The sequence below is a fragment of the Rutidosis leptorrhynchoides genome, chromosome 2, assembly GCF_046630445.1.
Source record: "Rutidosis leptorrhynchoides isolate AG116_Rl617_1_P2 chromosome 2, CSIRO_AGI_Rlap_v1, whole genome shotgun sequence".
NCBI classification, from domain to species: Eukaryota; Viridiplantae; Streptophyta; class Magnoliopsida; order Asterales; family Asteraceae; genus Rutidosis; species Rutidosis leptorrhynchoides.
In genome coordinates, this window is record NC_092334.1 from 97,258,041 (window position 1) to 97,283,543 (window position 25,503).

Sequence of the window (25,503 nt, forward strand, 5' to 3'; positions counted from 1 at the left end):
GATATTAGGACCCAAAACAACGCAAGTGATTCAACAAGATCACTCACCGATAGTAATTCTACAAGATTACTAACCCACTTAATGAACGAAAGATTATAAATGCAAGAAATGTAAATCGACACAAGAGATAACGTGGTTATATGCAATCGTTGTGATTGCTTTAGTCCACGGACCAACTAGAAAATGTATTTACTGAATATTTGTGGTGTGTTTACAATGAGTTACAAGAGGGTCTATTTATAGAATGATTTAAGGAGTAAGCTAAAAACAATTCCTTGAAACTTCATGTGAGTTTCCTGACAGCTTCATGGAGGCTACATGTGAGTTTCCTGACAGCTTCGTGGAAGCTACATGTGAATTTTCTCACAACTTCATGGAAGCTACATGTGAGTTTTCTAACAACTTCGTAGAAGCTACATGTGAGTTTCCCAACAACTTCGTGGAAGCTTCGTGTGAGTTTCATGGAATCTTCCCTCTAATTGTTTAAAGTTCTCCATATCTCCAACAATATCCATATGGATTCGTCGTGTGGGTTTCCTCTTCAGGGGCGGTAACTACCGTTCAAAAAAAAAAAAAAAATTAAATGAACACTTCCCAAAAGAATTTGTAAAAAATACCAACTGTGGGAAGTTTTATGATTTTAGTAGTTTTATTGTGTTAGATTGAATGAAAGATTTTCAACATGTTAAACAATCTTGAAGGAATTAAATGAAAAATTAAGTAAACACAATGAAATGATACCTATACGATCTCAAAAATATTGGATAACTTTCATTAGGCATAAACCATCTACATATCTTTTTGTGAAAATCATAATAACTGATAAATGTGTTTGCCCCTCTGTATATTCATCCCAAAAACACAGTGATCGTCAAAACGGCGATAAATAACTTGTGAATATAGCGTCAAACTAGTGAACGAATACCCACAAAAAAGGTATTCTGTTATAAACATAAAACCCGTTTGTAATTAGGACGCAAGCTAGATCTACTTGACCCAGTCTTTCTGGATGTCAAAAGTGTAGTTAAGCTCTAAGTAACACTTGTTATCGTCATCAACAAACTGGACAAAATGAAAACAACAAAACAAATGCATATGAGCGCATAAGATAATAAGCTATCGCAAAGTTGAACGTCGACTGAATGTATTATTAACCCATTTTGACCCTTAAATATTTTAACCCATTTGGGCCGGTATATGTTTTAACCCGTTTGGCCCCGTTACCTAAAGAGGTTGAAAAGAATTAAATGAATTAAGTACAAGGGCATGATAAAAAATGCACTTGAACAGAAATAAAAAAGTGGTCAAACGGGTCGAAAACCGGCCAAAGTACATCTTAAAGTATAGTATTAACTAACTCATATTATTTTCGAAATAATGTTACTTTTGTAATCACTTCTGATACAATATTTACTTATATTTTTTTGTAATTCTGAACTAAAACTGTTTTGAGTCAACCAAACCTGACTTAAACAAACTTCACCGATATTGAACAATCACTCTACCTAAACCGCCCATATTGCCACGCACCTAGACTTGAAACAGAAGACCGTTACGAATACAGCCATAATTACCTTAGTTTTTGCTGAATAATTTCCTCTAGCAAACATACCGGAGGGAGTAACCTCTTCAGGCATTACCTGTATGTACGGTTCTGCTTGAGGACTAAACGTCCCAAGCATATCTTTTGAGTTGTCAACTGCATCAATAAACATTCAACGGTTCATAATTATAAAAATAAAATCAGAAAAGAACAATGACATTGTAGAAAAATATAGGGAAAATTGAAAGGGTACCCTTAAGGCCCGTTTTCCAGACATTGTTGGTGTACTTTAGCCCACAAACTATGTCGTTACTGACCTTGATCGAGAATTTCAAATTATACTTGCTACCTTCTTTTAAAGTGAACCAAGGCTTTTTCGGGTTACCAGAATCAGGGATTTCAAGAACAAGGTCGGGTCTACCCGGAGACACGATTGTAAGGCTCAGTATTTTCACATCCGGTTCTTGAACCTCTGCCAAAAATATACGCATGGTACAACTTAACAATTAAATTTTAAACTATAAACAATGCAATGAGTAGTTTGTAACAACAAAATGGGCACATAAGTAACTTTAGTTTAGAAGTTAGTAAAATGCGACATGCTTCAAGTCTTGTGCAACATTTGGAAAAAGAAATTGTTGTACAAAAACTAACAAAGTAAATAACAACAATAACGACAGCCCTTGCGCTATCGTTAAGGTGTATAAATATATTGTACATTTGAATAACCGTCACTAAAAGTTCGATATTAACCGCTATGTACAATCCACTTATGCAAATAAACGACAAATTGTTCGAAAAATCAAAGTAATAATTAATAACTAGTAATTAGTAAGTAATAATTAAGAATTAATAATAATAATAATAATAATTAAAATTAATAATACCTTCAACTTGATTGACATCAACACCTCCAAGCAGCTGCTCTTTCCACCTTCTTAAGCTCTCATCATCCTGAACAAATGTCAAAATCAACAAAAAAGACAAATCCGTACGCACAGTTTTTATGGTTTTTAGACATGATTTCGAAAATTAATATTGCTCAAAAAAATACTCCGTAGTAAAAGAACCTTGTCCTTCTCAAGATGCTCTTTGATACTAATCTTAGGACCCAAATGTATTTGAACATCTTCTTCATCTTCAGTTGCATAACAAGATGATTCAGATGCAGCATCATCATGACCTGCAGATCCAGATGTCGGCGGTATTTCTTTATCGTCAGTACCACCCATGTTGCTTCAGAATCTGTCAACAAACACAACACATGTTAATTTTTTTTTTTTTTTTTTTTTAAGCATAATGCAAGAACATTGAAGAGGATATCTAAATAGAATATACTGAAAAAATCTCTATTTCTTAACATAACAGACACAAAAGTAATTTGCTAATGAAATGAATTTGAGTTTTCAACATGGCAAGGAAATAACAAAAAACACCTAATCACTAGTAACATATGTTGAGGTGGTTACAGAAAATGGTCGAAAACGTTCACCGAGTAAAACTAAACTATCCCCTTAGCCTGAATAGGGAAACCTTATTAAAATAGCTGAAACTTAGGCTGACACTTCAAAAAAATTTACTGTCATATGAAATATATTAGTAATGCAATATCATGAACAGTGACTACATGTTTAAAAGTTGCACAAAATCTACTCAGGTGTTTATGATCTCCTAAATTGCTTTACCCGATTTGTCGGACCTGTGTGTTTAGTGGGTTGGCTGATGAATTGCCTAGATAGCTCTCTTTATAGAGAAGAACCCACCTAGTGATGATGGGTTTATAACCTTTGCTTGAGTTTGAAAAAGCATGAAAAATAATGAGTAATAAGTTGAAGCTTTTTTTTTTTTTTTTTTTTTTTTTTTGGCGAAAAACGATAGAACTATTATAACACACAAAAGAAGGCTCGTAAAAAATGAGACCTCCTTTAAACATACAAACAAAGAAACCCGAGCTAACTAAACTAAAAACTATAACTATGCTCGTAAAACCAACAAGGACAATGATCAAGGACAAAGAAAAACAAAGGAGAAGATGGAAAACAATCAAAGTAGATTAAAATCCATCTAAACCGAAAGCTCCTCCGACAACAAGCGACAAAAGCAATTATGCATCTTTGATGAAAACGCCAAAAGATGTCCTCTCTGCACCTTGAACCAATTTCTTCCTTCTCTCCTTCCTCGGCCTTTTAACACGCTCCGATTCGGGAGGCGGTTTGCTAGAGTTAACGTCGGCCTTTTGAACGCCTTCCATATTATCCATAACATCGCAAAAAGCCGCAATAGAGTCGTCCACGTTTTTGTCTTTAGACCCCGAGAAGATAAACGTATTACCAATAAGCCCGTTACAAGAAGTTGGCAAGTTAACCCCATCGAGCTTCGATCCATCATTCAAAGCCTTGCTAGACCCCGCATCTGAACAGTTAACAACAGGAGCATCACAAACAGCTTCCGACACCAACTCCGGAACCGAAGCATCCGGTTCAACCTCAAGCACATCACCGGAACCAGAATTCGGATCCGAATCTAAGACAATCGGTATGGGAATGCAAACACTACCTACAAACAAGTCCTCAACCGCCGGCGAATTCAAATCCGGGACAGTCTCGATCACCTCTACTTCAATAACCGAAGATCTATGGTCTAAACAAACAGAACTAACGTTATTTCGCCGACAAACCTTCCAAGATTTCCAACACTTTTTATGGTACGATTGACCCAAGCAAGGGAACTCCAAACCATCCTCCATTGCTTTATTAACCTTCGCAGAGACACAATCAAGATTAGTGGGGTAAGACAATTCTGTGTCCGAAACAACACTCGGAACATCGGCAACGACAACGCTAGGACCATCACCCGTCGGTAGGACATTCCCTTCACAAACGGCTCTGTTAGAATTAATCAAATTCAACGAGGTAAATTCGTCTTTAAAGATTCCATCGCACATATTCGAAGGGATTTCGTTAACACGAATAAAAAAAGATTCTGATCCCAAATTGTTCTTAACTTCCCTAGCTGCATCTACCAACAAGGAGGGGCAATCCAATTCGATAAAAGCGTACGCTACCCCAATTTGTTTGAGATCGGACGAGGACTGAGCAACGTGCAAAACCTTACCAATACCCGCAGCTACTTCCTTGATATTTTCCTCCGAATAAAATTTGGCCGGGATACCGGAAATACTAACCCAAGTAAACCGGAAAAATCGATCGGCACGAGAAGAGAAAGGACCAATGTAAATTAACTCATCCTTAGCAGGATGATCAACACATAAACGATCCAGGCTTGAATCGTCTGCGCATAATTTTACGAAACCAAAACAGCCCCATTTGAAAACCCGACTTGCAAGAACACCCCTTCGGGTCAAACAACTCATTAACTTGTTAATCGAAAACGGTTGGTAGTCTATCAACAAAGCGCACAGTCGTAACTTATGCAAGATGTCAAAATTAGCATTCAAATTGGCCCTTATCACAGTGGATTTAGCCCGAAACATGGAAGTGGAAGAAGACCCGAAAGAAGAGTTACGAGACGCCTTACCCACAAAAATCTTCTTAACAAACAAGGTGGTTCCGTTCATCTTACAAATGGCCTCATCCGCAACAAACATAACGCACGAAGGCATATCTTCGATCGGGCCAGGATTTGACATCTTTGATGAATCCGCAAGAACCAAACGCATCTTGAAGAACACCCTTGTCAAAACCAAGAGGTAATCTTCCAACGAAGATAACCCCGTAATTTTCCTCACCGTAGCGAGGCAGAACAGTAGGTTGGGTCAAGACAGTAGCCGACGGGGCACCGGAAACATGATCGCCACCAAGACTGTTGAGAAGCGTTTCAAGAGAAACGCGATCGCCAGTAAGTTGAAGCTTCTACATTGGGTAAAAAGCCTCTCAAAATAATAAACACACCCACTCAAAACTACCCATAGAGAACACCTGAAGATTCCACATTGGTATAAAAGCCAAAAAGATCAAATTTTTGGAGAACACGCCAAAAATTCTGCAGTCCCATGTGAGTAGTTGAATGTCATGAAGAGTAAAAAACTATACATAAAAGGTAGACAGCCAAGTAAATGAATAAAAACTTGATACAAATACAGAAACCATAATTAATTGTGGGCTGGTGGAAGAATTATTCACACACCTCTCATGATTAAGAAAAATAAAAAGGACATGCCAGTACTGATGGGTTATAGATCAGAAAAATACATGTACATTTCTTGGGTTAAAATTGTATTTTGGAAATGTATATTTACTTTTAGTTAAGGGTTAAATGTAAAATGTTAGCTAGCAAAAAATCAATACCATGCTCACATCCACAATATCCTAAATTGTTCGTATCCAAGAAACTAGATCATTGTTTAGTTGAGTAATATGATCATATTTCAAATACTAATATATTTATAAAACAAGAATATATATAAAGAGTATGAGGATCAACCCTACCCGACGCAACCCATTTAAAACTTCCTACTCCGTATTAAATACGAATATATACGTTTGTGTTGTTACCAGGGGCGAACCTACGCTTTGAGCTACGGGGTCTGTGACACCACTAGTTTTGAATTCTTTTTTACAATATATACTTCAAATTGTGTAGGACACCACTAAAATTTAACTATAAGACTCCATATATTTTTAAGATTAATGGTTTTTTAGAGGAATAACCACCAAAATACCCTTCAAATATAATTAGTTTTGGGGAAAAAAATTGAGAACCCCTTTGAGCTTTTATCGTAGATTCACCACGGGTCGTTACACACTTCAACCCATTTGGGAAATTCCATTAATAATCCCCAAAGAACAACCTTTTAAAATCTTTATCTATTATCTATTATCTATCTATATATGTAAGAAAGGAATCTGCAATCCATGAAATGTATGGATAATGAATGCCATGACTCATTTGATAATAAAAAAACACTAACAAATATTAGACAGCATTATAAAGGGAATATCACAAAAATCTGCAACCATAAGATTTATACTAATAATAAAATGTTGCAAAACTACCAATGTTAATAAAAAGGAAAAATAAATAGAATGATGGGTCGGTGAAAGAATGATGACATACCTCTTTTGATCAATAAAGAACCCTGCATGTAATGATGGGTTATACCAAAGAACTCTTGACTAACTTATTGAAATCATCATCAGCAATTTTTTAACAAGATAGCATTAAGTAAAGAAAAAAATGGGACAAAATTGAATTGGTTTGGGGTAAAATAATCAAGTATTATTTTCAATACTTTGATTGAAAAGAGAGACGAGAAAGTTTCTTAATTTAAGGAAAATGGAATGTGGGAAATGGTCTTGTGGTGATCCAAATATGGTGTTGATTAATAGGATTGAAATATGGTGATATTGTCTTGTCTTTTCCTTTTTTTGGTTTTTTGGTCAATAAAACAGTGACATTTTAAATTTAAGGTACATTCGGTAAAAGAAAATTAATATTTTTTTTTGAACAACAACCAAATTATATTATTAACTTTAAGGAATTCAAACTACAAGACATAATACTAAGTCCCTATCAAAATTCTAGAGACTACACATTACTGGACTTAAGTATCTAAAAAATATAAAAAACCTCATGCTTAGGTAGCACGAAGCAGAATACATCAATTTAGAATTACGCCTGTAGATAAGATCGCGGGGTAACAAGCAATTCGTGCCAATCTAATTGCTTTCCTTTTATTCTCCTAGACACCCACTCGAAACTAAGTACTTGAATCTCGCTAAGGGTAGAAGCAATACTCGACAAGTTATTTTTGAAAACTTCTTGTTCCTGCACTTCCATAAGATATAACCACACGTCCATTCGACCGCTTGCCAAAATTTTAAACCGAGATCCGTCATTTGCACATTAGAGTTCCCTTCGAAAGCTTCGGTGGAACTAAGGTTACAAAACGATCCAAGCCCCCACCATTTGAAAATTCTTGTCCATACATCAAGAGCAAACTTGCACAACACCAAGGAGTGATCAATTGTTTCGATATTATCGTCACAAATTGGACATCGAACCGAATGTAAGTCCACCCCACGTTTATCCAATTCAACGAGTACCGGGATTCGTTTGTTAAGGACCCTCCAAATGAATATTTCCACCTTTTTGGGAACTAAATAATTTCGCAAAGTTTCCCAACCACCTCTTCCCTCTCTTAGATATTTCTCCTCAATTAATTTTTGAAGTTTTTTTGTAGTGAATTTACCCGTTGACGAACACGCCCATTTCCAGAAGTCCACTGTGTTACCTGAGTGACGAAAAAGGGTGATTAAGTTAGTGATTTCCTGCAGCTCCCCGTTTGCTCTTCCTCTAATGCTTCTGCACCATTCCCATTTAATCTGACATCTTCCATCACTGCTCCATGACACTCGATCTAAGACTTTTGCGTCCTTATTTACCTCCAATCTGAACAGCCTGTTAAACTTTTGCTTGAGTTGCACGTCTCCAACCCATGTATCCTGCCAAAACGAAGTTCCCGAGCCGCTTCCCACAATTTTCTGAATTGAGTCGCGAATGGGGATACCAAGGTCAGTAGTATTCGAGACTGCCTTCGTAATGCTCATCCATGTACCTGCAACACTTGGGCCAGCGTAAGAAGTAAAGTGATCCGCCCCACCCGAAGGCCCATATATACTAATGATGATTTTGGCCCACAACGAGGAAGACTCGGTATGGAACTGCCACCACCATTTGTATAATAAGGCCAAATTTTTGCACTTTAGTGAGCCTAGATTTAAGCCACCATCACAATAAGGTAACATGACTTTTTCCCACTTTATCCACGAAATTTTTTTTCCCAACCCGGAAACCCCCCAAAAGAACTCTCTTCTCACTCTCTCAAGTTCATGAATCACTCTTTGCGGGGCAAGGAAGATTGAAAAGTAATACAATGGGAGACTCGTGAGGACCGATTTTATGAGAGTTACACGACCCCCGAATGAGATCGAACGTGCTCTCCAATCCGATAACTTGCTTTTGAGCTTGTCAATCACCACTTTCCAATCATTCATTTTATTCATTTTTGAACCAACAGGTAGACCAAGATAAATAAATGGAAGCGTCCCAATGCTACACCCAAAAGCACTTGCTAGAGTGGTGACTTCGTTTCTATCTACCCCAATTCCGAAAATACAACTCTTCCCCATGTTAATTTTTAGGCCCGAGGTGTATTCAAAACATTTGAGAAGGCTCATGAGATTTCTTAGATTTTCGGAACTCCACTCCCCGAAGAATATCGTATCATCCGCGTATTGGAGATGAGACACAATTATTTTATCATTTCCCACTTCAATGCCATTAAAGAGATTCCTTTCAACCGCCGCCTTTACTAGTATATTAAGCCCTTCTACCGCTAATATAAAAAGAAATGGTGACAATGGATCTCCTTGGCGTACTCCCCTCCCTAATGCGAATTCGATAGTGGGTGAGCCATTTACCAAAATTGAAATCGAAGACGAGCTAAGGCAAGCATAAATCCATTTGCACCATTTATCCCCGAAACCCATGCTCTTCATTACTTCCATTAAAAAATCCCAATTAAGAGAGTCAAAAGCCTTTTCAAAGTCGACTTTGAAAATTAAACCTTTTCCCCGGGACCGTTTAATAAAATCCACAGTTTTGTTTGCGACAAGAACACTATCGAGGATGAATCTATTTTTTAAAAATGCGCTTTGTTCCACCCCGATCACACTCAGGATGACCTTTCGAAGTCTGTTTGAGAGAGCTTTTGAAACGATTTTGTAAAAGCTTCCAATTAGACTGATGGGTCGGTAATCATATAGGCTAAGTGGATCTTTTATTTTCGGGATCAAGGTGATAAAGGATGCATTGCAACCTTTTGAAAAATCACCTTTCTCCCAAAACCAGACTATTGCATTCATGAGATCGCCCTTAATTGTTTCTCAATATTCTTTGAAAAACCGCATACTGAATCCGTCCGGCCCCGGCGCTTTATTATTATCACAACCTTTCAGTGCTTCCCATATCTCTCTCTCTCGGTAAAAGGTGTTTCTAGTTCACAAGCTTGAGCATTTGATATGATCGGGTAATGCAGGCCACTCATGGAGGGTCGATTTGTAGGCTGCACATTAAAGACGCGGCTGAAATGGTTATAAACAGCTTCCTTAATGTCTTCAGCCTTCTCATTCCATATTCCGTTTATCACGAGACCTCTAATATTATTTTTATTGTATCTTCTACGAATAATAGAGTGAAAATAACTAGAGTTTTCATCACCCTCTAATATCCACTTGACTCGTGCCTTTTGCCTAAGCATGTTTGTTTTAGACCTTTCTTTAACTAGCCACGACCTTCTTGCATCCATCCATGAATTTCTTTCATCTTCTCTTAATACCCTGCTTTCAGCAAGTAATTCCCATTCCTCCACCTTTGACTTTAATTTTGCAATTTCATCATCAATATTAATATTATTCTTCGACCTGATCCATTCTCTAAGAGCAAATTTGACGTTTTTGAGCTTATCTCGAAAAATACAGTCTTTTCTACGTCCCCTCACCATAATATTCCATGCATTCATGATTATCCCATTTACCCCTTCCATATTCAGCCATTCATCAAAAAATCTAAAAGGTTTCAGCCCAAAATCCACAACTTTATCTCTGAGAACAATGGGACAATGGTCCGAGAATTTTCTATCAAGCACAATAGCGGATAAATCACCCCATAGGTTAAGGAAATTTTCCGAAGCAAGAAACCTATCTAATTTGCTCAATTTGAGCCCGTTGTCACAACCCTAGTGAACCTTCTGCCTCCGAGTGGAATATCTACTAATCCGTTATTTTTGATGAAGTTGTTGAATCTATTTGCTCGACTTGGAATAAAGGTGCTGTTAAATCTTTCATCTTCGTCACGAACCTCGTTGAAATCACCACATAGTAACCAACTAGACTTAGAGTTACCTATCACATTACTTAAAGCATCCCACATCCTGATTTTGCCAGCATCTTCATGGGGTCCATATACATTTATAATTGTTGCTTCACATTGCAAGTGTTTCCACTTACCTCTTATGGCAATAAAAAATTCATGATCCATTGTATCTTCAACAGAAAAGGAGCTATTATCCCAAATAGTCATACTACCTCCTGAACATCCATTTGCTTCTTTATGCACATATCCAAAGTCATTTGACCACCATAGGTTTGAGACCCAATAATCATTGACCCCTTTACTTTTTGTTTCTTGAATCGCTAAAATGTATGGTTTTTCATATCTACAAAGGTTCTTCACCCACTCGAATGCGCCTTTTTTCCCGAAACCCCTTATATTTAAGGTAATTATCTTCATCACCAAACTGTAACTTCGAAAAAACAGAAAAGGTGTACCTACTGATGAGAGTGACCAGGTTGATGTCCTTCCGGCCACTTCAAGCCTAGCCTTTTCCCATAGTCGTATACTTCATCACTTTTTAACGGCCTTATCCTTCCCGCCTGATTAGCTTTGATTGAGTTCCTGGAGGTATTCTGTGAGCAGGAGGTTTGCGATCTTGATTTAGCAGCCGGAATGTCGATTGGATGTCTGTGTAGATTCTTTGTTTTAGATACGCCTGACTTTTGGGATTGGTCGGTTTTTGAACACTTATTGCAAACACTTTTCCTTTTCTTGTTACTTCCACGTCTGGCCAGGGATTTCATTCTCAGGAATCTGGAGGAAGTGTGCCATTTGCCTTGTGTTGATCTCACACATTTGATGTGAACTGGATTTGTATCCTTGGGATTGGTTATTTTCAGAATGATTTCCTTGTGGATGATTGGTTTTAAAGAATTTGAGAGGTTGATTTTTCGAGTTCGTTTTGCACATGGTGGGAGCTTTCGAGTTTATGGAACGGGAAGAATTGGAGTTTGAGGTTGAGCTCGATTTTTCTTCATTAAAATTGGGTTTTGAGATAGGGCTGAAAACTTGATTTTTGCCTTGATTTTTGTGGCTTAGAGACAATTGGGGGTTAATCGAACTGGATTTAGGGTTTAGATCATGTAGGTGAAAGAAAGGTGTCTTAACAGTAACTTGATTGCCGTCAGATAGGTAACGATTCAAAATTGCAGGCTTTGAAGAAGTAGGTATTTCGATATTTTTAGTTTCAGGTTGAGATTGGGATTTTACACGAGATTGGCTGGAAACGATTATGGTGGGGGTGATGGTGTAGTCATTGGGCTTTGGAGAAGGTTTAATTGGGCTGGACTCCGAAAGAGGTGTAGGTGTAGTTGGGCTGGTGTTTTGGTTATTTGTTGAGGTTTTTGGTGCAGGGCTATGGATTGGGCTTTGGTGGGCTAGTGGGATAAAAGGTTTGGGCTTTGGTGTAGGACATGTTTTAGGGTAGTTGTCGATTGGGCTATTAAGATTGGGGACATTCATGGGACAGGAAAAAGGGAGGTTGGTCTTTTCATTAATTAGGTTTTGAGCCTGAGTTTCCATAACCACCTGTACATCTTCCAAGTCGATATAATTACCTCGAATTTTCTGCGCCGAATTCTGGGGGGTTGTGAAATCTGTCACGTTGATCTTGGGCCGTTCACAACTGTTGAGATTATCATTAATTGCTTTTCTAGAATCCATGAACGACTCCTGATCTTCCACTTTGTTTTGACCGTTTGTCTCGCCGATTATCGAAACATCGTCGGAAATTTTTTATCTTCAAAGTGCTCATTCAAACCTCCAATCGGTCATTCATCATCTGAACTAAAGGTGTCTTCATCATCATTTGAACCACAATCTTCACCTTCGTTTGTTGGATTTGCTTTTTCATTTATGTTGTAATCTGCATCGATGTTTGATTCTCCCATGTTGACATAAGCATTCTGAAAATTTACTTCAAATACTTGATCAGGGATTTCACTAACACTAACATGGACTACACTTTTTTTATGCTTCAACATAACTTGTTCACTAATGACTTTTGTGACCCCACATTTAACTAGCACTTTACCAATAATAAGGTTTTGGTGTTGGTTTTCCGTCAGTTCACAATTTTCCATATCAATTACGCTACCCCACCATTGCGCAATTGATTTGAAGGTGAAAATGTTCCAGCATGAAACTGGCACGCCCCTTATTGATAACCAGGCGAGTCTACCACTGTTTCAACAATTTTCATGCCACATTCTAGGATTTTTTAGCCAATTCTGGATTGGATGAGAGGAATTAGACACAATATTCATGGCCGTCTCCACCTTGTCGCATATGATCATTAATTGTAAGCCTCCCAAATATTTCAAAGTGAAATTTGTTAACCCCTCATTTGAACATAATCTTTCCACTTTGTCTAATAAAGCAAAGTGATGGACATCTCCAGTGATAGCCGATTGAAGGGAGGAGTTGTTTGAAAATCCTTTTTCAATGTCCACTATCTTTGAACTGTTCCATGCCTTGTGATTGACATTAGGGGTGAAGTTGTTCTCCTTGGGATTGGCCTGGTTCCTTCTCAAATTTAGACTTCTCAAATCATCTCTTGCATCTCTTTGGTAAGTTGTGTTTCCCCAATTATTCCTCTCCGCTTTTCGATTTAGTTTCTGCCTCAAATCATCCACCATTGCATCTTTGAAACTCCAGCCTTCTCTTACGTTACCGGCAACGTTTGGATTGAAGTGTCTTCTCACCTGCTCATCTTGATTGGGTTTGGTTCTGTCGAAAGCCTTGAAGATTTTAATGGGTTTGTCTTCGAAATTGATCCTTTCTAGAGTTTTCAAAAAGCCAAACATCATCTGCAACTTCCCCAAAACGTACTAAAGCGAACCTTAACCCATTTTTGAGTCTGTTTCTTGCAACGTACACATCACGTACTGATCCATACTTCTTAAAGACCTTCCATAGATCAGTGATGCCCCAACTATCCGGAAAATTGAAGAACATGTATGAAGTCAATCGTGAGCCGTGGTATCTCGTATAATCTTTCCTAGAGTCCCCATTGTGAAACCATCGAGTTCTTGCTGCACCCGCCTCTCTCTCTCTGTAGTTTTCTCTCTCATATCCTCTCTCTCTCTCATCTCTCTCTACTCTCTCTCTGAAATTCTTTTAGCTTAAAAGAAAATTAATATTAAACGATCGCGAATCTATAAATACTATTATAATACTAAAATGATGATGTAAGCAATTAGGCTAATTTGCCCATCATTAAGCCTTAATCGAGACACGTGTTCCATTAAAAACAGCCCACTGACATCATCCTTTACCTAAATAATTTCCGGAAAAATAAAATTAATTAAAATACACTTACATAAAATATGAGCTTAAAAATGGAAACATGTATAGACGTAAAGTAAATAAATAATAAATAAATACACAAATTATTCCGGACCCACTCATTTATTTAAACCACGACATACGCATTTGTGATCATCATCTCTGAAAATTTCTCTCAAACAATATCAAATCTTGAAAAACCAGGTATGTACAATTAGTCTAATTATCCAATTTTTTTTTATATTCAAACAACAAGATTATCAGCTTTTTTAATGTTATTTGATCATGCAAATAAACAATCTTTAAATGAAACAGATTTAATTATGCAAAACAATTTGGATTCAATGACAATAGTGGAACGTATTGGATCTTCAACTTTCTTCCTAACTATCAAATGCAACCCAAAGTGTCCTATTGTTGTTTTTTGTTAAATAACAACAATCTAAAAGCTTTTGACATACAACAAATTCTGTTACACATATTTGAACTGAAGGTGTTTTGTATGGATGAAGAATTAAAAAAACGCATCTTTATGGAGAGGGTTCCTCAAGTATTTTATAAGTTCGATATTTGATTGATAAGTAACTACGTATATGCATTTTAAAAGACTACTTATTCCAAAAATTTTGTTCCAGTTGTTTACACTATCGTTTCAGCGAAACGTGGTCTCCCTCGTGCACACATAGGTGGTGTGAAGATGATGAGTATAGTGCTTCACGAGAAGAATTAAAAGTGATGATGTTTCATTATTTTAGATTTGACGAATGTTTGTTTTAAAGTCATAGATTGTGTTATGAAGCCTTGTGAGATTATGTTATTTTTCTTGAGAATTTATGTATTTTGAACCTTATTTAATTCTCCAGTAATCGTTTCTTCATAATAACATTGTGAACGACCCCGAAATTTAATATTATCACGTTTGAGAGACAGTTATGATTTCGTATGTTACACCTATTTTTTTTATTTTTATTTTTTTTGCTCTTTTCATATTGTTCAAGAAATTTAAATTGTAACAAATATTCTAGCAATATAACAAAATTTATAAATTTAATACAATTTAAGTCAATTTTACGTTAGTTTCTTCTTCATTTTTTACATTTTTATTGTGTATAATAACTACCTACTAATATGCATATCATTTCCTATAATATAGGAATGTAGTTGTACCATAGTTAATAATATCCTTATAGCAATGCGGAAAAATACCAACATTTCATCATCCATACGCTTTGCATATAAATCCCTAATTATTCGGGATTAAGATGAAAATAATTTGGAAATAATATATTTGCCTCTCATCATATTCTTAAATACATGGGATTAGGATGAAAATAATTTGAAAATAATATATTTGCCTCTCATCACATTCTTAAATTCACGATCACAATTTAGAAAATGATCTAATTTAGGGAATTAACTTAATTGAATACAATTAAGTATTATTAATATATGATATATAAATAACTACTTGAGTATATATACGATCAAATGGACATTTTTGTGTAACATTATTCAAGATTACAATATTTTATAAATTCGATCATAAGTGTAAGTAAGTAACATTATAAAAACTTTTAAACCTATGTTTCAATTAAGTCAATTATGATTTTATAAAGATATATAAAAGGTATTATAATTATTATTATACGTAAAATTTGTAACTATTTAGATAGCTAGAAAAAAAAGAACATATTGTAACGAACTAAAACTAGCTTAAGTTAAACATAAGCGTTGTTATTATCGTCCTATGTATGAATTAGTAATTGAACTAGTAAAATGGGCCCGCGCGATGCCGCGGGACCTTTCGGGTTGCGTATTCATAGTTAATGGAGTGTTATGTATTTACAGAAGTAAAAACGTTTTGTTACGGGTGTTTTTAAATACACGTAGTTAGTATCTGATGTACCTAATGGCCTATGCGTTTTTAATGGCAGGAAGACCGTTTAAAAAAAAAAAAGGGAAACAGAATTATCGATATGATGTAGTTAGTTTGGGGAGTTTATTATAGGTTATGGAACACAGATGTAAATACACGTATTTAGCGTTTTTTTAGAAGTGTCCGTTTCGCTTACTGTTAGTCTCGTTGTGTTCGTTAGATTTTTTTGAGTTAAACGGTGGGTTCGAAAAAAAATTAACGCGATGCGAGCGGAAAGATATGTCCCGTTGAGTATTGAATATCGTCCGAGGTATTTAGCGTTTTTTTTAGAAGTGTCCGTTTATAGTTAGTCTCGTTGTGTTCGTTAGATTTTTTTGAGTTGAACGGTGGGTCCGAAAAAATTTAACGCGAGGCGAGCGGAAAGATATGTTTCGTTGAAAATATGGGTGAAGTTTAATTAAATTTTTTTATTAAAATATTGATTTTATACGTTATACCCCTGATTTGAGAGTTGGGGTGTAAGTTGTCACATTTGTTAGGGGGTGTTTTGTAACTTTTTCCCCCTTTTTTTTTTGTTGTTGTCGTTTTGGGGGGAATTTGGGTGGGGGTTGGGATAAAACGACCAAAAGTTGTGTTTTTTTTTTGTTGTTGTTGTCGTTTTGGGGGGAATTTGGGTGGGGGTGGGATAAAACGACCAAAAGTTGTGCGGTGATTAGTATATATGGACAATATGCAAGTTTAATCAACAAGATTCTAATTAAATGTTATAATCTATCTATAAGTTCTATTAAATCTATAAAATGGATGTCATAAATAAACATTTTCTAAGCATAAAAATAATTTAAAATAAAAAAGAAAAATTTTAAAATCTCTTTAATGATGTCATTATTTTATATTAATTTAATTAAAAACTAATATAAAATCTTTTATAAAAGAAAATACTAATCTCTCCTAAATAAAACTAAATATAAATATAACTATATATTTAAAACATTAACTCTAATGAAACACACGTAAATTTGTATAATAATATTGTAAATTTGTGAGTTTTTTCTTCTCACATCACGATTAATTGCAAATTTGTGAGTTAATTGTATATTTTTCCTATATAGATTTATTAGTCAAAATCTGTGGTTCCACGAGTCATTAAATTAAATGACTTTAGTATTTACATTTACTTAATACTTAAAACATATAACTAAACTGTTTTGTTTAAACAAACCCGTGGTTCACGGGTCATTTCACTAGTTTTTATTTGATTAGGCTAAAACTTGCAAGTGGGTACACATAACTAGAGATAGAGCAAAAAAATATCGAAAAATTGAAACTATACCGATATAGTATGACGTTATTCAGTATCGGTATCCATTCATAGTATACCCAACAGCAGTTTAGATAGTATGCAGTTCGCTATCGGTACTATCGATATATAAACCGAAATAACAAAATTAATATAAAGGGTCATTGGGGTAATATATAATATGATATGATGTTAGGAAAAATCATATAACGTAAAAAATAAAATTATCATCTTTTCACATTTGAAGAAAAAACGTATCTTGTTCTAAACTCTGTTAAGAGCCTTAGTCCCTTGATTTATTAGACCACTCGTAACAGACCTCGGCAACGGCGTTGCCGGCTGAGTTGGACACCGGAAACCGCCGTAACAAGGCGTTTCCGGGCGGCGTTTTCGCGGCGTTGGGGGACTTCCAGCGGTTGAGGAAACGGGTGTTGAAGCCACGTGTCGTTTTGTGATTCGTTGGTCAATCCAACCGTTGAATGCAACGGCTATAAAAAATAATTACCTTTTTTTTATATTATATAAACACTACAATACCTCAAATACATACGCACAATATTCTACAAAACATCTCATAAACATTCTAATCTTCTTACAAATTTATCAAAATGTCTAACACTCCAAACACACCAATCACTACACGAAACCAAGATCACGAAGAACCCGCAACACCACTGTAGCGACCCGACCAAATCGTCATTGACGGCGCCGTCTACTTAGGTCCCATTACGTGGTCATAAGTCTTTAAAACAACGTTTGACCAAAAGATATGTCGCATTCATTTCAAATGTAAAGATTGTTCAAGTTTACAAGAATAGTTCCACCACAAGTTACGATACAAAGTTTTAAGTACAAATGAAACTTATGCGACACAATTTAAAAGTATCCAAAAGACGCTCCATGTATGCATATATACTCGACATCCAATGCAAGTATCAAAATAATGAGCGGAAGCATGTATCATGTATCGTTCAAGGACCTGAGAAAAACATAGAAATCTGTCAACGAAAACGTTGGTGAAATCATAGGTTTAAGTAAGTAAGTACAAGTGAACCACAAGATTTGCATCAACGAAATAATAGTAATACATTCCAAAAGTTTGTTTCACGAGCACCCAATTATCAATGCTTAACATTCCTTCCATTGAACCCCATCACTTAGTGCTAGAACATACACTGTTTCTCGAAAATATATTTCATTCGTAAACGGTAGCGAACCGTTTGAATGAGGGTTTGTCAAACCCATATGGATCCATACAACATAAGTTCTCGCTTACACCCGGCAAGTGTAACTAATGATAATCGAATTGAGGATTTTGTTCTAAACTCGTATGTAGAATGTTTGTTTTCCTGTACTTGTGTTCACTTAGTAAAAGAGATGTTTATGTTTTCTCATCCCAAATGTAAGTTCAAAAAGAGTAAAAGTGGGACTATGATCTCACCTTGAGTGCACGTACGAAAAGTACTTCACAAAATAACGTGTGCGAAGGATAGTGCTAGTCTTGACCTAAACAAATAGGTCGTATCAATAACGGTAAACACGATAGGTCAAAGATGTTCAATTAGTCCTATGGCTCGTTACGACTCGATTATTTAGCATGTGAAATCAAATTGTCAAGTTTCATGCAAGATACAAGTATATAAACAAGTTAGGAAGGTTGCAAAATCATTTGGTTAAGTTTGACAAAAAGTCAAACTTTGGTCGGTCAAAGTCAACGAAAAAGTCAACACGTTCGGGTCGTGTCCCGAACTATTTTTCTGAGGTTTTTAATCATGTATGAGCATGTTAGGACAAGTTACATGTGAATTGGAGGTGCGTAGCATAGCAAACATTATTCGAAAATTGACCAAGTTGGACAGACCAAAACGGCGCGCCGCGCGGGTATATGGCGCGCCGCGCCAATACCTGTGCAGAGAATTCTGGCAGTTTTTAAGTTTTATGCACGAACCTAACTTCAAACAATCACCATTTATGATCCGCAAACAATCAAGACAAGTATCTTATACCGTTGGGAAGGTAATTTGACGAGGAAAACAACTAAACACATTTCATCAATCAATCTACCTATTACAACAACCAAAACCGCATCTAATGCTTAACATTAACCGCATACAAGTTCATAAATGCAATTCAATGATTCGGGCAACCAATTTACATGAATGATATGCCGTTTCGAAGGTAATCAAGCATACAATCCAACTAAACACTTACCAATAATAATCCATGGCATTCAATGCATCAAAAGTCCATTTCAAGTTCATCAACCCTAACCCAAATTCACCAAAATCAATAATCAAGTTCATGAAGTTTTCTAAGGCAACCTACACATCAAATTGAAGCTAGTGATGCTAGTAACACAATTAAAGCATCAACTTTTAACATCTAACAACATATGATCATCCAAAATTCAAGAACAACACACCTAAATTCAAGTTCATGCTAGTTACACTAAAACAACGAGATCGAGCATATAAATCATATATTCATGTTAGACTTGAGCCATAGACACTAATTAACACTTTTATAAGTTAAAAACATCAAGAACACAAAATCTAGTGATTTTAGAAAGTTACCCAAATGAGATGAAGTTGGTACCAAAATGAAGAGGATGAAGAGGGGATCACAAATATGTAGTTTATTTTGTTGTAAGCCTCCTAGATCGAATTTAGATGATGATTGAATGAATTTGGTAAATGGGTGTGTGTTCTTGCTAGAGAGAAAGAGAGAGAGATGGAGATGATAATGAATGGGTGAAAGGGGTTTGACCCTTTGACCTAGTCAAGGGTTTGATCCCTTGTCAAGTTTAGTCCCTCAACTTTCGTTCGGGTGCGGGAATTACCTAAACGAGATAATTTAAAACGCGTATCAACAGGAGATGTTATAAACATATAACGGACTTTATATTAGTATAACGGAAAAGAAAACGGAAAAAGGCGGGATGTTACATTACCTACTCCTTAAAAGAAATTTCGTCCCGAAATTTAAGTAGGCGTAGTAGTCGTTGTTTCTTCCTCGAGATCTTGCGTTTCCGAATTCACGAATAGATGAGGATACTTCCTTTGCATTTGATCTTGTCTTTCCCAAGTAAACTTGGGTCCTCTTTTGGCATTCCAACGAACCTTGACAATCGGGATTCGGCTTTGTTTCAATGTCTTGACGGAGGTGTCCACAATTTCAACCGGTTCCTCCACAAAATGAAGTTTGTCATCAATAGTAAGTTCTTCGAGAGGGATGACGATATCGGGTTCGGCAAGACACTTTTTCAAGTTAGATACATGGAAGGTAGGATGAACGGAGTTCAATTGAGGCGGAAGATCTAAACGATAAGCAACGGTTCCAATACGCTCCAAGATTTCGAAAGGACCAATATACCGCGGATTTAGCTTCCCGCGTTTCCCAAAACGGATTACACCCTTCCAAGGTGCGACTTTTAACATTACTCGGTCACCGACTTGAAATTCAAGATCGTTGCGTCGTTTGTCGGTATAGCTCTTTTGACGACTTCGGGCCGTCCTAAGCCTATCTCGGATTTGAACGATTTTCTCGGTGGTTTCGTGAATGAGTTTGGGTCCGGTGATTTGCACGTCGCCTACCTCGGCCCAACAAAGAGGTGAACGACATTTGCGGCCATATAGCGCTTCAAAAGGTGCGGCTTTAATACTCGCGTGATAACTATTGTTGTAAGAGAACTCGGCGAGAGGTAAGTGCTTGTCCCAAGCTTTTCCGAAATCAACCACGCAAGCTCGTAACATGTCCTCTAAGGTTTGAATTGTACGTTCGCTTTGTCCATCGGTTTGAGGATGATATGCGGTGCTCATGTCTAAACGCGTTCCCAACGCTTCTTGCAATGTACGCCAAAATCTAGAAACGAAACGGCCATCTCGGTCGGAGATAATCGATAATGGTACACCGTGTCGGGCTACGATCTCCTTAATGTAAAGTTGTGCAAGTTTCTCCATTTTGTCCGTTTCTTTCATGGCAAGGAAGTGTGCGGATTTGGTGAGACGGTCAACAATAACCCAAATGGTATCATAACCGCCCGTCGTTTTTGGTAGCTTGGTGATAAAATCCATCGTTATCCTTTCCCACTTCCATTGCGGGATCTCGGGTTGTCGAAGTAGTCCGGACGGTCTTTGGTGTTCGGCTTTGACTTTGGAACATGTCAAACACTTGGAAACATAAGTAGCTACGTCCCTTTTGATGTTCGGCCACCAATATAGTTGTTTAAGGTCGTGGTACATCTTATTGGCACCGGGGTGAATCGAGTATCGTGACTTATGGGCTTCATCTAAAATAAGGCTTCGTAGGTCCCCATAACTAGGCACCCAAATCCTTCCGGCGTAATATCGGAGTCCGGTCTCCCTAATTTCGAATCGAGAGACGAGAATGTTCAAGAGCTCGTGTGAAAGGTTTTCATCCTTGAGAGCCTCATCTTGGGCTACCCGAATTTGGCTATTAAGGTTTGTGTGGATGGTGATGTTTAAGGCTCGGACACGAAGAGGCACCGCTCTTTCTTTTCGACTTAAGGCATCGGCTACTACATTTGCCTTCCCGGGATGGTAACGAAGCTCGCAATCGTAATCGTTTAAGGTTTCAATCCACCTTCGTTGTCTCATGTTTAGTTGCTTTTGATCGAAAATGTGTTGAAGGCTTTTGTGATCGGTGAAGATAGTACTCTTGGTTCCATAAAGATAGTGTCTTCACATTTTAAGTGCAAAGACAACGGCTCCGAGTTCGAGATCATGTGTCGTATAGTTTCGTTCATGAATTTTGAGTTGTCGAGAAGCATAAGCAATGACTTTCGTTCGTTGCATCAATACACACCCAAAACCATGTTTTGAGGCATCGCAATATACAACAAAGTCATCATTGCCTTCGGGAAGTGACAAGATAGGAGCGGTGGTTAGCTTCGTTTTCAAGATTTGAAACGCGGATTCTTGCTCGGACGCCCAAATGAATTTCTTTCCTTTGTGAGTTAATGCGGTTAGAGGACGTGCAACCAAAGAGAAGTTTTCGATGAATCTACGATAGTACCCGGCGAGACCCAAAAATTGACGAATGTGAGTAGGAGTAGTAGGAGTCTCCCATTTGCTAATGGCTTCGATTTTCGTTGGATCGACTTTAATACCTTGGTCACTTACAACATGACCAAGAAATTGAACTTCCTTTAACCAAAATTCACACTTGGAGAATTTGGCATAGAGTTGTTCTTGTCTTAAAAGTTCAAGCACAAGTCGGAGATGTTGTTCGTGCTCTTCTTCATTTTTAGAATAGATCAATATGTCATCGATGAACACAATAACGAATTTATCGAGATACGGTTTGCACACGCGGTTCATAAGATCCATGAACACCGCCGGTGCGTTAGTGAGAGCAAATGGCATGACAAGGAATTCATAACTACCATAACGAGTTCGGAAAGCGGTTTTGGAGGCATCTTCCCCCTTAACCCTCAATTGATGATAACCCGAGCGGAGATCGATTTTCGAATATACACAAGACCCTTGTAGTTGATCAAAGAGGTCATCGATGCGAGGAAGAGGATATCGGTTCTTAACCATCAATTTATTTAGTTCACGATAATCAATGCACATTCGTAGGGATCCGTCTTTCTTTTTAACAAACAAAATCTGAGCGCCCCAAGGTGAATGGCTAGGTTGGATAAAACCACGATCAAGTAGTTCTTGGATTTGACTTTTCAATTCTTGCATTTCAGATGGAGCGAGTCTATATGGTGCACGTGCTACGGGTGCGGCTCCCGGAATAAGATCGATTTGGAATTCAACCGGTCGATGAGGCGGAAGACCCGGCAATTCGTCGGGAAATACATCGGAATAGTCACTAACAATTGGCACATCATCGATGGGCTTCTCATCGGACTCGACTTTCTTAACGTGAGCAAGGATCGCAAAACAACCCTTACGGAGTAGTTTTCTAACTTTAATACACGAAACGAGGTTGAGTCCGGTGCAACTCTTATCGCCATAGACGATCAAAGGTTCACCATTCTCGATAGGAATTCGGATTGCGTTAAGATCACAAAGAATGTGAGATTTCGTTTTGACTAACCAATTCATACCGATTATTACATCAAAGCTTCCTAGTTCCATGGGTATCAAGTCAATTTCAAATTCCTTACCCAAAATGTTTATCGTACACCCCCGGTAATATGTGTCGGCACTTAATAGTTTCCCGTTAGCCACTTCAATGGTATAAGTGGTATCTAATGGAAGAGGTGGAGTGCTAAAAGAATGAGTCAAAGTCTTGGATACAAAGCATTTATCGGCACCTGAATCGAATAAGCAAGAGACATAAGAATTGTTGAGAAGAAACGTACCCGTGACTAGTTCAGTGTCATCCCGGGCTTCCTCGGTGTTGATGTTAAAAGCTCGGCCGCGCGTATTGGGGTTATCTTTCTTCTTTGGGCATGCATTTCTATAATGACCCATTTGGCCACATTCGTAACAAGTGCCCGTCTTTGGTGCATTGGGCCACTTTCGAGCGACGGGAGTGGCACTTTTACAATCGTTGGCCTTATGACCAACTCCTTGGCACCGGTGGCAAATTATCTTACTACATTCGCCAAAGTGATGTTTGTTGCATTTGTTGCAAAGAGGTAGGTTCCCGGCATAACCTTTCTTGCCGTCGGAGGTGTAAGGCTTCTTAGCAAAGTTGTTGTTGCTTGATTGGGAGGGTTCCCACTTTCTTTTGTTGCCACCCGATTTATCCTCGGCCTTAGGTGCCGGAACTACGATTTCGTCAACCGTTTCAATTAGTTGGCGAGCCATGTTCATAGCGGCTTGATGAGTAGTGGGTTTGGATGACATCACCCCTTGTTTGATGCTTTTTGGAAGACCGAGCATGTAGAGCTCAATCCTTTGAGATTCGGGGTTAACAAGATTAGGACACATCAAGGATAGTTCGGCGAAGCGTTGATTATAAGCTTTGAGATCGTTTCCGACCGCTTTCAAAGCTCTTAGTTCTTCCTCAAGCTTTCGGGTTTCTTCACGCGGAAAATATTCAGCAATCATCTTTTCCTTTAGATCGGCCCAAGAGAGGGCATGAGCTTCATCGGTACCCACCGATTGAACATAGGTGTTCCACCATGTTAGAGCAATTCCGGAGAAAGTGTGAGTGGAGTATTTGACCTTGTCTTGGTCCCGACAACCGCTTATGCTAAAGACGGCTTCCGTTTGCTCAAACCATCGGGTGAGCACGACCGGTCCCCCGGTTCCATCAAAAGTGTGAGGTTTGCACCCCATGAAAGCTTTATAGGAGCATCCCTCGTTTGAGTTTCCGGCTCCATTGTTGTTGTTGTTGTTGTTGTTGTGGTTGTTATTATTATTGTTGTTGGATGAGTGACCGGCCATGGCCGCATCTACGGCGGTAGCTATCATCCGTTCGAGAGCTTGTTCGGGAGTTTCATTGCGGCGTACACGACGAGGAGCCATTGTTCCTTCAAGACACAAGAATATCATTGATTAGTATTCTCAATAATACTAACCGTGATATAGAATAAAGATAAAGAGAAGTTTTTCCTCGACTCGCCTTAAATTCTTTATGTCATAATGTCGGAACGTTCATATGAGTCACCGTAATATAATCCCGGAAATTATATTACCCTGATTCATATGTGCATTCGACATCATTTCATATAGTCAAGGTGGCGCGTCAATCAAATTAAACAACGTGAGATTAAAATGAACTAAGAGTAGATATGAGTAGAAACGTTCGAGTATAAATGCACAAGTAGTCAAGTAATTCCTACTTCAAGTCTATATGCCGGTTGTAGTCTAGACTCACCAATGTACCCTATGACTCGAGGTTGACACCAATGAACTCTAAATCCCTACAACCAACGCTCTGATACCATCTGTAGCGACCCGACCAAATCGTCATTGACGGCGCCGTCTACTTAGGTCCCATTACGTGGTCATAAGTCTTTAAAACAACGTTTGACCAAAAGATATGTCGCATTCATTTCAAATGTAAAGATTGTTCAAGTTTACAAGAATAGTTCCACCACAAGTTACGATACAAAGTTTTAAGTACAAATGAAACTTATGCGACACAATTTAAAAGTATCCAAAAGACGCTCCATGTATGCATATATACTCGACATCCAATGCAAGTATCAAAATAATGAGCGGAAGCATGTATCATGTATCGTTCAAGGACCTGAGAAAAACATAGAAATCTGTCAACGAAAACGTTGGTGAAATCATAGGTTTAAGTAAGTAAGTACAAGTGAACCACAAGATTTGCATCAACGAAATAATAGTAATACATTCCAAAAGTTTGTTTCACGAGCACCCAATTATCAATGCTTAACATTCCTTCCATTGAACCCCATCACTTAGTGCTAGAACATACACTGTTTCTCGAAAATATATTTCATTCGTAAACGGTAGCGAACCGTTTGAATGAGGGTTTGTCAAACCCATATGGATCCATACAACATAAGTTCTCGCTTACACCCGGCAAGTGTAACTAATGATAATCGAATTGAGGATTTTGTTCTAAACTCGTATGTAGAATGTTTGTTTTCCTGTACTTGTGTTCACTTAGTAAAAGAGATGTTTA

General features: G+C 37.6%; 1 protein-coding gene across 2 annotated transcripts; it reads right to left on the minus strand.

The window, feature by feature from the left end:
* Positions 1-747: 747 nt before the first annotated feature.
* On the minus strand, positions 748-6,804 carry LOC139891201 (rho GDP-dissociation inhibitor 1-like). 2 transcript variants are annotated; one of them, XM_071874153.1, is made up of 6 exons: positions 6,620-6,804; positions 2,614-2,788; positions 2,431-2,497; positions 1,797-2,015; positions 1,575-1,699; positions 748-1,062 (listed from the first exon to the last, which is right to left on the minus strand). In XM_071874153.1, exons 2-6 carry the CDS (start codon positions 2,773-2,775, stop codon positions 988-990), a joined length of 648 nt encoding a protein of 215 aa, XP_071730254.1. In that variant the 5' UTR covers positions 2,776-2,788; positions 6,620-6,804; the 3' UTR covers positions 748-987. The 2 variants fall into 2 exon arrangements, with proteins under 2 accessions (XP_071730254.1, XP_071730255.1); XM_071874154.1 differs by lacking the exon at positions 6,620-6,804 and adding an exon at positions 3,171-3,229.
* Positions 6,805-25,503: the final 18,699 nt, after the last annotated feature.